General features: G+C 47.3%; 1 protein-coding gene across 1 annotated transcript in view; it reads left to right on the plus strand.

The window, feature by feature from the left end:
• ITIH3 (inter-alpha-trypsin inhibitor heavy chain 3) overlaps positions 1 to 8,513 on the plus strand; it is a 20,122-nt gene extending 11,609 nt beyond the window's left edge. The window contains exons 12-21 of the mRNA XM_006876057.1: positions 2,593 to 2,778; positions 2,963 to 3,102; positions 3,642 to 3,820; positions 5,863 to 5,895; positions 6,124 to 6,159; positions 6,296 to 6,409; positions 6,802 to 7,006; positions 7,632 to 7,804; positions 7,955 to 8,066; positions 8,384 to 8,513. Of these exons, the coding sequence (XP_006876119.1) occupies positions 2,593 to 2,778; positions 2,963 to 3,102; positions 3,642 to 3,820; positions 5,863 to 5,895; positions 6,124 to 6,159; positions 6,296 to 6,409; positions 6,802 to 7,006; positions 7,632 to 7,804; positions 7,955 to 8,066; positions 8,384 to 8,513 (1,308 nt within the window). The remainder of the gene's footprint in view (positions 1 to 2,592; positions 2,779 to 2,962; positions 3,103 to 3,641; positions 3,821 to 5,862; positions 5,896 to 6,123; positions 6,160 to 6,295; positions 6,410 to 6,801; positions 7,007 to 7,631; positions 7,805 to 7,954; positions 8,067 to 8,383) is intronic.
• The last annotated feature ends 4,395 nt before the right edge of the window (positions 8,514 to 12,908 follow it).

Raw genomic sequence — 12,908 nt, forward strand, 5'->3', positions numbered from 1 at the left:
GATAGAAATGATGCTAGAGATACAATTTTGCATGATAGAATTTATTCATTGCAAATACATTTTTAAAGCCACATAAAAGGTGACTATACACCTGGACCTCACCAGACGGAATACACAGGAACCAAATTGATTACATTTGTGAGAAGAGACAGTGGAAAAGCTCAATATCACTAACCAAAACAAGGTCGGGGCTGACTGTGGAAGAGACCATCAATTGCTCATATGTAAATTCAAACTGAAGCTGAAGAAAATTAAAACAAGTTCATGTCAGCCAAAATAGGGCCTTGATTTTAGAGACCATCTCAAGATCAGATGTGATGCATTAGACACTAATGACTAAAGACCAGAAAAGTTGTAAGATGACATCAAGAGCATCACACAGAAGGAAAGCAAACAATCATTAAAAAGACAAGAAAGAAAGAAAAGAGCAAAATGGATGTCAGAAGAGACTGTGAAACTTGCTCAGGAGCATCGAGAAGCTAAAGCAAGTGAAAGACGTGAGGAAATTAAAGAGCTAAACAGAAAATTTCAAGGGTAGCTTGAGAAGACAAATGAAATACGCAAAATAAATATGCAAAGATCTGGATTTAGAAAATCCAAAAGAAAGAACATGCTCAATATTTCTCAGGCTGAGTGAACCAAAGAGAAATTCAAGTCTCAACTTGCAACTTTGAAGCAATCCTGGTGTGGTACTGTGGATTAATGAACTGGACTGTAAGGTCACTTTGAATTGCAAGGTTGGCGGTTCAAACTCACCAGCCACTCCTTGTAAACCCTATACAGGGTCACTATGGGTTGGAACTGACTCAATGGCACTTAACAACATTATGGGCAAAATATTGAATGATGCAGAAAGCATTAGAAGATGATGGAAGGGATATACAGTCACTATACCAAAAAGAAACAGGCAATGTTCAGTCCTTTCAAAGGGTAGCATATGATCAAGAATCAATGGTATTGAAGGAAGAACTCCACGCTGCACTGAAGGTATTGGTGAAAAACGAGGCTCTAGGAATAGAAAGAATATGAAATCTTTCAACAAACTGATGCTGCACTGGAAAGTGCTCACTCACTTATACCAAGACATTTGAAGGACAACTGATTAAAGATCCATATTTGTGCCTATGCCAAAGAGTGGTGATGCAGAAATCATCGAACAATATTATTAATATCACCTGCAAGTAAAATTTTGCTGAAGATAATTCAAAAATGGTTGCAACAATACATCAGCAGGGAGATGCCAGAAGCTCAAGCTAGTTTCAGAAGAGGACGTGGAACTAGAGATATCATTGCTGATGTCAGATGGATCTTGGATGAAAGCAGAGAATTCCAGAAAGATGTTTACTTGTGTTTTATTGACTTTACAAAGATTTTTGACTGTGTAGACCAAGATAAACTATGAAAAACTTTGCATGGAATGGGTTTTTCAGAACACTTAATTGTGCTCATGAGAAACTTATACATAGACCAAGAGACAGTTGTTCAAACAGAACAAAAGGATACTGAATGATTTAAAATCAGGTAATATGTGTACCAGGGTTTTACCCTTTCACCATAATTATTAAATCTGTATGCTGAGCAAATAATTTGAGAAACTAGATTATAGGAAGAAGAGCATGGCATCAGGATTAGAGGAAGACTCATTAACAACCTGCAATACAGAGATGATGCAACCTTGTTTGCTGGTAAGTGAAAAGGACTTAAAATATTGATGAAGATCAAAGATCACAGGCTTCAGTATGTATTGCACCTCAATAAAGAAAACAGATATCCTCATAACTGGACCAATAAACAACATCATGATAAGTGGAGACAGGACTGAAGTTGTCAAGGACATCATTTGGCTCGGGTCCATAATCAACACTCATGAAAGTAGAGGTCAAGAAATCAAACGACTTACTGCATTAGGCAAATCTGCTGCAAAAGCCCTCTTTAAAGGGTTCAAGAGCAAAGGGATCAATTTGATGACTAAGGTTCCTGACCCAAGCCATGGTATATTTATCTACCTACAGCACCACAAGGTCAACAAAAAAGAGGAAGCTCCCCAAAGAGATGATTGACACAGTGGACACAGCAATGGGCTCAAGCATAAGCATTGTGAGGGTGGCATAGGACCAGGTGGTGTTTCATTCTGTTGAGCATAGGGTTGTTATGAGTTGGAACCAGCTCAACCAACAGCACTTAACAACAACCTGTACTGTACTCGCTAACCCAGGCAACTGTATTTCTATCCCCTACAGGAGCCTGCACCATCATCCGTGCTATCTCTACCCACGCTCCCATCCCACTTCACCTGCTCTCCTCCAATAGCACTCCTTTCTTTCCTTCTTTCTTTCTTAGTCTCATCTGACAAATATTTCTTGAATATTTTCTATGTGCCAAGAACTCAGTCCTTTTCTATTCTTATCAGTCTCTACCTGGGGTAAGGGCTTTCCCAAATCACCACACCAAGGGGTCCTGTAGAAATGAAATCAGGAGAACAAGTCTGGCCCAGGGGTGCTCGCAGCAATGGCAGTGGAAACCCACCTGCCTTGGTCCTCTCCACACCTGCCCTGTGGCCTGTGGTAACCGGATCCCAATTCTGGACCTCAGGGCTTTTATGAGGAGGTGGCCAACCCACTGTTGACAGGCGTGGAGTTGGAGTACCCTGAGAACGCCATCCTGGACCTCACCCAGAACAATTACCAGCACTTCTATGATGGTTCCGAGATTGTGGTGGCTGGACGTCTGATGGACGAGGACATGAACAGCTTTACAGCAGGCGTGAAGGGTCATGGGGTGAGTTGGGCCCAGCAGGGCCTTGTGTTGGGAATGGGGTGGGTGGTGGGTGGTCTCTGTGTGGCTGGGCTCCAGATTCCTGACAGACAGCCCACATTGATTATCCTGGAACTCAGCCCACCTGACTTGAAGCTTCTCAGCCCTCAAGCCCATGGTCTCCCCTCCCCCCATCTCTCTGTCCTAGGCTCTCAATGACCTGACCTTCAAGGAGGAGGTGGATGTGAAGGAGATGGAGAAGGCCTTGCAGGAGCAGGACTACATTTTTGGGAACTACATCGAGAGGCTCTGGGCCTACCTTACCATTGAGCAGCTACTGGAGAAGCGGTGACTGTGGTCTCCCTCACAGTGTCCAACCCACACCTGGGACCTGGCACCTGCCTGAGTTGAATCCTGTGGGGTTCTGCTCTGGGGGAGCAACAGGAACAGGACCTGCCACGTCCCGGGAAACACACCCACCCCTAGAGTCCCATCTGGTGTGCCCTCTTCTCAGCCCAGCCCCAGCAAGTGATGGGAGACTGAGTGGAACAGAAGACTGGCATCCCAGACCCAGCTCCCTAAGAGGACAGAGCTTGGAGCCCCTCTCAGAGGGCAGGGGGCCTCATTAGTATAGATGGATGAGCTCATAAAGCCCTCAGTATTGTGAAGGATTGCAGTTAGCAGTCATTTAAGCTCCTTGTGTTTGATAAATGGAGAAACTGAGGCCCAGACAGCGCACAGGGCTTGGCCATGTGCCCCAGTGAGCATGCGAACCAGTCTTTACAGAATTCCAGTGGGATCTGCCCTAAGGCAACTCGTGGTGGGGCTGGTAGAGATGGGCTCCTCACCTGGTCTGTGCTGACCCTTCCAACCTCCCCTCCTCACAGCAAGAATGCCCAAGGAGAGGAGAAGGAGAACCTCACGGCCCAGGCCCTGGAGCTGTCCCTCAAGTACCATTTTGTGACTCCTCTGACTTCCATGGTGGTGACCAAGCCCGAAGACAATGATGACCAGACTGCCATTGCCGACAAACCTGGGGAAGGTGAGCAGAGAGCGGAGGCCAGAGGTCAAAAGTCTCACTTCAGGACCCTAGGCTCTGAGTGTATGGAAGGGCTAGAGAGACCCACCCTGCTGACAAAGGGGGCATCCAAAGGATGCTGGCCAAGGGCTGGGGAGAGTGGTACAGAGAGTGCAACGGATAGCACAGACAGTGGAGGATGTGATAAGAACATCTAGGTCTCTAAAAGCGTGCGAGTAACGGGGCCTTTTCAAGGAAATGAATGTAGACTGCAAGATGGAAGGGCTTCGTTAGACTAGAAGTACTTCCAGCCTAAAGGTCTGGCATGAAGCAGGCTACCAGGTCCCTGGGGACTGTGAGAGAAAGATGCCCTGGGAGCTAGGGGTTGAGACCAAGTCTACTCAACCGGGCCTCACTACTGGATAGGGGAGTCCTGAGATGGGCACAGGTGGGACATGGGAGTGACCTTGGGAAGTTTGGGAGCACAGAGCTAGGCCAGTCCAGGCCTCTGGCCACTAGGAGCTCCTGGCTCCAGAGGAGACTGGGTAGGGGCCCAGCTGGCTGCTGGGGAGGCTCATGACCTGGAACTGGGTTGGCCAGGCAGTGAGCACAGGCTGCTTCTATCTGTTGCATTGACCCTGATACTAAAAGCTTTTGATTTCTAACTGATTTCTCTTCTTTCTCCCCCATGGTACCTGTGGATGCAGAAGGTAAACTTTAGCCAGCTGCTGGGTGGGCATCAAGGGAGGGAGATAAAACAGAAAGGGAGCAAGCAAGGGATGCCTGTGTAGGGGACGGCTTCCAGGGCCCGTGAACTCAGGACCCAGGTCTACTGTCAACTTATGAGCAGCCTTGGGCCAGGCTCTACCCCTCATGGGGCCCCCAATGAATAGGGGTGGCTCCCTTGGCCTGGTGGGACGCTTTAGGATAAGCACTGGACTTCAAACCACAAAGTCAGTGGTTGAAACCTACCAGGTGCTCCTCGGAAACCCTGCGTCACTATGAATTGAAATCAACTCGACGGCACTTAACAACAACTACCACCTGCCTGAGAAGAAGCAGTCAGTATAAAAAAAATACTGGGACCTGTGAAAAATGAGCAATTTATTAAATGCTAGACACTTACACTCTAATAATCCCACAGTGACCCTCCAAGGAGGGCTGTTTACTAGTCCTATTTTACAGTGAGGAAAGTGAGGCCCAGAGAATTCAGCTAGTACATAACTAGAGATGGCATTTGGGCACAGGCTGCCCAGTTTCAGCACCCATGCAGTTATCTCAGCACTGTAATTTTCTCATCTTAAAATTGGAACCTAACTCCTCAAGAGTCTACCACCAGCAGCCTCCCGGCCCCTAAGTGCCTCCTCCACTTCTGTCTATAAGAGGATGTCTGGTCCAGGCTGCACACGTGGGCCGGGCCATCACTTATCCCTCACAACTGTCTTGTCAAATGTACAGCCAGTGGTGTGTGCGTGTGAATGCATGTGTGGACGTGTGTGAGTGCATGGGTGGACACCTATGTGTGGGAATAGGGAGCAATAGACAGCCATGAACTCAGTCCACTGCGAGTGGGGAAGAGAGGGGGTTTGGGGTGAGGAAGATGTGTATTAAGAGCATTGCTCATGAAACAGAAGCTGATGGCTTAATGGCTGCCATTTTTTATATGTCTCTAACGTTAAAAGCACACCATTATATACATGCCCGGGAGCGCCGTGGCTCTATACCATAATCACTGGACTGCAAATCACAAGGTCAGCTGTTGAAGGCCACCAGCCACTCAGTGGGAGAAAGATGAGGCTTTCTGATCCCGTCAAGATGTATGGCCCGAGAAGCCCTATACAGGGTCACTGAGAGTCAGAACTGACTCGATGGCACTTAGTAACAACAAAACAATATATACATGTCTTAAAAAGGGGTTCCCTGAACATATCCCCCATTTCTAAAGCCTAAACTTAGGGGTCACATCCTTACTTCTATTTTCCAGCATTGAGTACCCTGGGGGCTGGTGGCCCCCAGACAGGCAGGAGGCATGGGGCTTGGGGAGGGGTGTCCCTTGGCCCCACTCAGGATGTCCTTTGGCTTCTTTTCAGCCAAGTCTGTGACCCCCTCCATGGCCTACATGCGTGAGTATGTGCTAACTGCCGCAGCCCCCTCTGCCCACTGTCCGGTTTCCTTCCAGGGTCTGTCCTCTCTGGGACAGGGAGATGACCAGGTATCCTGAGGAGAAGTGGAAGGGTGGGAACATTTGGGAGTAGAAAGAGGAAGGTGCATGAGCCAAGTTCTGGATGTGGGTCCTGGCACCTCTCAAAGCTGCTGGTTTAACTTTGCCCTCTCCTGTTTTGTGTCCACAGACCGCTACCAGGCCCCACAAAGACCCTACTACTACGGTAAGTCCCCTGACTGATCCTGGGCAAGGCACAGGGTCCTGGGCACAGCAACTCCCTGTCTGGTAGACCAGGCCACAGGGTCCCAGAAGTGAGGGGAGGCCCCAGGGAGCCAGGCTTTTCTCTGATGTGCCCTTAGTGGATGGAGACCCTCACTTCATCATCCAAGTCGCAGAGACAGACGATGCCATTTGCTTCAACATTGATGAAGACCCAGGCACGGTGCTGCGCCTCATCCAGGACCCAGTCACAGGTGGGCCACATGGACTGGTCCTCACTCTGCTCATTGTGAACAGCACACCCCTTTCCTGGGCTGGGAGAGGGCTTCCCAGAGTCACAGTCTCCTGAAGTGCCCCAAGGGATACAGAGATGCTTAGAGTTAAGGGCAGCATGGGCCTGAGGCCTGGGGTAAATAGTTTTTCTCAGAATGAATAGCCTTTTCCCTGGTTCAGTCAAGGGCAAATCCACACATGGGTCTTTGGCAGCCACTATGGCCCAAATATGTTCAGGGCTAGACAATGCTGTGATCTAAAGTCTTGTGTTCTCCTTGGACCCCCACTCTGAAACTTCACAGAAGGCCTGGTTGAAGGAAACCCCACATTCCTAAATGCCATCCTGGTCTTCCCCTCCCTGTCCCCATGGCAGGCCTCACAGTTAATGGACAGATAATTGGAGACAAGAGACCCAGCCCTGACTCCAAGATCAGAAAGACTTACTTTGGAAAACTGGGGATTACCAACACTCAGATAGCTCTTCGGATTGAGGTGACAACTGAGAAAATCACCCTGTGGAATGGGGCTGCACAGAGCACTTTCAATTGGCTGGACACCGTCACTGTCACACAGGATGGGTAAGAGCCAGGTCTACAGCCAGAGATGCTAAGGAGGTTTTTGAGGACTTGAACAAATTCCACTCTTGGAGTTCAGCTCCCTACACTGCGAAGGGGCCTGTCAGAGCTTGAATTGGTCATTGGGCAGGTGTAGGACTGACCTTGAAGGAAGGGTGCTGCGATGGAAGATAATAACCTGGTAATCAGATCAAGATAATCCCAATTTTGATCTTCCCTGGCTGAACGAGTTAGTTCTTAAACTCTTCAGCCTTCCCTATGCCTTCAGAATGCCAGAACCTGGTGGACAGTACAGGAATGTTATCCCCAATGAGGCTCAGAAGATAAGTGGAATCTTCTCAAGGTCACACAAGAGTCAGTGACTGAGCTGGGGCTGAACCCTAGGCCTCTGGCCCCAGGACAGCCTGCCTCCCTGCTTACAGAGAAGAGTAATGATCTACCCATTGGACTGCATGGACAATGTGTGTGAGATCTCTTCTCCCCCACACCTCCAAGCTGGTTTCTGGAGTCTATGCATGTTCAGGCACTATGTAGAGGGAAGGTCCTGCCCAGATACGCTTTAGTTATATGTGCAGTGTCATGGGTACTGGGCCTCATGCATGTGTGTTGACCTCCTCTTCTCTCCCAGGCTGTCTGTGACAATCAACAGGAAGAAGAATATGCTAGTCTCCTTTGGAGATGGGGTTACCTTTGTGATTGTCCTGCACCAAGTTTGGAAGAAAAATCCTGTCCACCATGACTTTCTGGGCTTCTATGTGGTGGACAGTCACCGAATGTCAGTGCAGACACACGGGTTGCTAGGTACGAACCATTCAAGCTATAGGCTATTCAGACCACATGGCACCTTGCTCCTCAGCACACAACCTAGCCTTGCATCAATCTTAAAGGGCCAGTGGTCATTTGCCCAGGACAATGGCCAGAAGCTGACAGCATGAATGTTTTGATTTCCAGGACAATTCTTTCACCCCTTTGACTTTAAAGTGTCTGACATCCACCCAAGCTCTGATCCTGCAAAGCCAGATGCCACAATGGTAGTGAAGAACCATCGGTTGAAAGTAACCAGGTAGTGGGGAATCTTCTGACGTTGACCAGTAACAGGATAGAAGAAAGGAGCCCTCTCTGAGCAGGCACATTTGCCTAGCAAGCTCTTGTTTTCTGTAGGGTGCCCTTGTTTTCCTCTGGGGTCTGACCCCCCTCTAATCCCTTCCTAATCAAGAGAAAGACCAAACTTGGTTCCCTAAAAGGAGTACTTATGTGATTCTCATTCACGTGACCAAAGACTTCCGAGTTCTCAGCTCTACCAACCTTTTTATTTAGACCTACGATATTAGCAGCCACTTTGCCCACCTTGTATAACAGCATTTTTCTCCTTTCTCCCAGGGGCTCCCAGAAAGACTACAGGAAGGATGCCAGCAGTGGCCTGAATGTCACCTGCTGGTTTGTCCACAACAATGGAGAAGGGCTGATTGATGGTGTTCACACTGACTACATTGTTCCCAACTTGTTTTGAACAGATATGTCAGCTCCTGCTGAAAATGGTTGACTAGCATCAAGAACAGGGCACAAAGCTGGACCTGTGGGAGGGGCCAGAACAATAAAATTCAAGGTGAAAATTGCACAGCCATCAACTTTTGAATCCCTGCATACACATGATCCAAGAAATGGACAGCTGGGATTAAAGCAGCTCAAATGAGGGAATGGTTGGGAGGAAGGCAATGTAGTTGGTCTCTGCGTATGCAGATAAAAGACAGGATTGGTTGGAGTGGCACTGTGGGTAGTTAAATATAAGATGGTTTTGTAAGGAAGAATCAAGAATTTCCTCTAGAGAAAATTAGTGCCTAAAAGTTGGAAAGCTTGAATGCATATCAGAGTCCAGAGGGGTTGTAACACAACCTTGATAGGACTTCCTATCAAGATCTTCAGGATTCAAAGTCCTTTTATGGCTCGGAAGCCAGGAGTGTTCCAGGGAAGACACAGTTCAATTAGATGTGCATGTCATCCATTCTTTCATCCTTCCAATTGTCTATCCATCCATCTACCCACCTTTCCAACAATCCATTCATCCACCAACCTATCCATCCAAACACCTGTCCCTACAACCATCACTTATCTAGTTATCATCCATCTATCCATCCACTCATTAATTCATCACCCACCTATTCATTCATCCACCCACCAGCCTATCCATCCAAACACCCATCCCTACAACCATCTGGCCATCCATCCATCATCCATTCATTATCCACACACCCATCCATTCCCCCATTCACCCAACCATCCATACAGCAGATATACACAACACTCATCCTGGGTCAGGATCTGAAGCACACAGCTTTGTAACCCACAGGTATCTCAAGTTTGCATTTAGCTGGGTTGGGCCTCGCTGAAATCCTTCAATCACACCTCATGATAAACTCCTGCTCTACCCCTCAAGGAATCCAGGGTTGGGACAGAGAGAGGTTTTTGGAGAGTGGGCTGTGAGAGGACTCCAGTCTGGACAACCTCCTCCTGTCTGGAAAATTGCAACTGTCTTTTCCTGTGTCTCCCTGTCTGTCCCCTCCTGCATCCAAGAGAGAGCTCATCATTCTTTGTCTAAAATCCTACAAATACCCCTCCCTTCCATTGGTCTTGGTATCAACACAAGTCTTTCCTATGTTGTCTGCAGCTTCATTATCCTGCAACACCAAGTGCCTCTCCTCACGTCCCGGGTTTCAGACACACAGGTGCTTCCAGTTCTACAGAAACACCACCTACTGCCCATGCTTCTTGGGCTTTGCCGTTCCCTTTGCTGAAGGTCTAAGGGTATACTGAGCAGAGAGTGCCCCATTGAAGGAAACAGTGGGTGATTGATGGCAGAACCAGGAAACACTAAAGGCTGAAGGAGTTTGACTCGAACTGGGAAGAGCTATGAATGCCAGTGTGACTGAGATATAGCCACAATTCACTAGGAAGTTATCCTACCTCCTATTCAGGTGACCCACTGCCCCTCCCTACCTGCTGAAGCCAGAACCAGGGTTTTTCAGGGTCCACACTGACCTGAGGGCTGTAGAGGGTGCTGGAGTTTGGGAGGCAGTCCAGGAAGAAATGTTTACCATCAGAGAGATCCCAGAACTACTGGGGAACTGGCAGCTATTACTGCCCTAGGGAGGGGCCACTGAGATGCTGCTCCCAGTGTGATGAGCTCTCCATGATCCCAGGGTGAATGCAGCAGAAGTCTGGATAGTTTGACCTGGGAAGTAGAAAGGGCGGGAAAGGGAACCCCTGCAGGGGTTCGGTGGGTGAACCCCGTTCAGGAGTGCTGGGTCAGCTGAGGAGCCACACAGCTTTAAACCAGTCATCTTGCATGTCAATTTTCACTTTTGCAAAATGGGATGAAAGATTCTGCCAACTGGGAGATGAGCAAAGGCAGCATTATTAGTTTCTAATCCTCCTGAGGGAGCCCATGTCTGCCCTGGTGCTCAACAGAGAAACCAAGCATGGCAGGTCATGGGGAAAAGGAAAAGAGGGTCTCCAGGCAAAAGTCTGCCTCCCCTCCCCAACGCACAGATAGATGGGAGGCCCTACACACTGCAAAACTAGGTAGACTCTGTTCTTCCTGTAATCCCGTGTCATCCTGGCTTAGCCCTACCTACAGCCTGTGATGGTTCCCTGGGCTTTCAGGGTAGAGGGCAGGTTTGGCAAGGTGGAAACAGTTCATGCTGACCTGGTTTACCCTCCCCACCGCTCCCTCCAGCATCCCTTTCTACCTCATCCCACAAGGTCTCTTCCTTCACCTTCCCTGACCTTAGTGCCTGGCTCTAGGCCTGGGAACATGCTGTTCCCTCCCTGAGTGTCCTTGTTCTCCTTTTCCCTTGAGTTAACTTCTCTTTGTTCTTCAAAATTCAACCCCAGCAGAAATGAAGTCATCCCACAAAGTCATCTTTTAGCAGAATCATAGATAGGCCTATAAAACAAACAGTAACAGGAATGTGCTAGAATGGGTTCCTCAGAACAAGCAATTATAAGCAACCAGATGAGCAACATTTGCCCAAAAACAAAGATGAGAAGACAAGAAGGACCCGGGAAGCCTGGAGAGATGGAAATGGTGAAAGCAATGGGGAGAATGCTGACACACTGTGGGGTGAGGGTTAATGTCATGGGACGATTGGTGTATGGAATGTTGGGCAGGAAACCAATTTGCTGTGTAAACCTTCACCTAGACCATAACAAAATGGTCATCAAAAATACTTGCTAGGGGGTGGGGCTTAATGGCAGATTAGGGAGAAGAACCATGCAGACCTCCACCAGTAATAACACAGAATACCTATGAGGCAGTTTCAGGGGATGATTCCAGAGCTCTGAACGACATATAAATGTATATTTAGAAAGACTGAAGACTTACTGCTAGTGGGACTTGTAGCAGAAGCAAGAAAGGTAGTGTTTTCTGATCTGCGGCTGCCAGCAGCTCCTGCAGCGGCCATCTTGGGCTTGATGGAGCGGGTGAAGGATCTGAGGAGGGCTCCCTCCGCAGAGGTCTGACTGATTCTTGGAGAGAAAGAATCCTGGAGAAGTAGTGATTGATAGAATGAATTTAATATGAGAAACAAGTGGACCTGAGTGGTGGACTAGAATGGATGCTGTAATTGTCCTGCCAAGATGTCCTTGGACCCATTTTCCCAGTTCAGTTCACTTCTCCCCAGCCGCAGCATGGACTGCTTACACTTGCAACTCCCCATTAGAATGCTTGGATGACTGCCCTTACAATTTACACTATCCCCAACAACCAACTGTAGCCAATGACTCAACAGAGTGTGGTTAGTACACAAAATCCCAGCTCCCTCCAGGTAAGACAAACTCTATGTACAATTTATACTCCAGAACCCCTAGAAAAATCAAGTTGAGGCTAATCTTTGCTGAAATCACAGCAAAATTTACCCAGCTTCATCACCTTCCCTTCCCTACTTTTCTCATTCTTACAGGTTTCTCCTGAGAGCACTTAATAAATCATGTGCATATAATTCCCTTCTCAGATTCTGTTTACAGAGAACTTGACCTCAAATGGTAAAAGTTATTTCCATTTTAATGTGACCGCTGAATTTAATAACATTTAAATTGCAATAATGATAAATGCAAGGAGCTCTGGTAGTGTAGTGATTACGAATCGGGCTGCAAACTGCAAGGTCATTAGTTCAAAACTACCAGCTGTTCCACAGGAGAAAGATGAGGCTTTCTGCTCTTGTAAAGATATACAGCCTTGGAAACCTTGTACAGGGTCGCTATGAATCAGAACCTACTCCACGGCACATTACCACCACCACCCACCACCATCAATGATAAATGCAATTTAAAAGTCATTCCCAGACCTGTGATCAAAATCCCATGGCAGATTTCTAAAACTGTAGCTTCCTAGGTCCTGTCCTTGACTTAGGCAACCCAGGATGGTCTCCTAAGTTAAAAGCTCTAGTTTAAAGGTTAGCGGTCCAAACCCACCCAGAGGTTCCTCAGAGATTAGCGTCTGAAAAGTCAGAAGCTTGTGGGGAAAGCCCCTAAGCAGTGCAGGTCACCATGAGTTGGAATTTACTTGATGGCAGTGTTTTCGTTTGTTTGTTTGTAATTCTAGATCTCCTTAACCAAACTCCAGAAATGTGATTTAAGAGTCTTAATTTTTCTAAGCTTTTCTGGCATTTCCAATTATCAAGGTTTTGGAACACATTGACTTAGATAATTTATTTCAAATATATCTCTAGATCTGGATGTGGATGTACAAAATGAAGTCTTGAGGTCCTTTCCAATATGGTAAATCTGTGATTCAGTTATCTGTTCATTATAAATCAATATTCTTTCATTGAAAATAAGTAATCTTGATTTAAAATTAATTTTAGGGTGATTATTCATAAAGTTATGTGATTGTTTCTGAAATTCTGAC

This window comes from Chrysochloris asiatica, unplaced genomic scaffold (assembly GCF_000296735.1).
Source record: "Chrysochloris asiatica unplaced genomic scaffold, ChrAsi1.0 scaffold00350, whole genome shotgun sequence".
NCBI lineage: Eukaryota > Metazoa > Chordata > Mammalia > Afrosoricida > Chrysochloridae > Chrysochloris > Chrysochloris asiatica.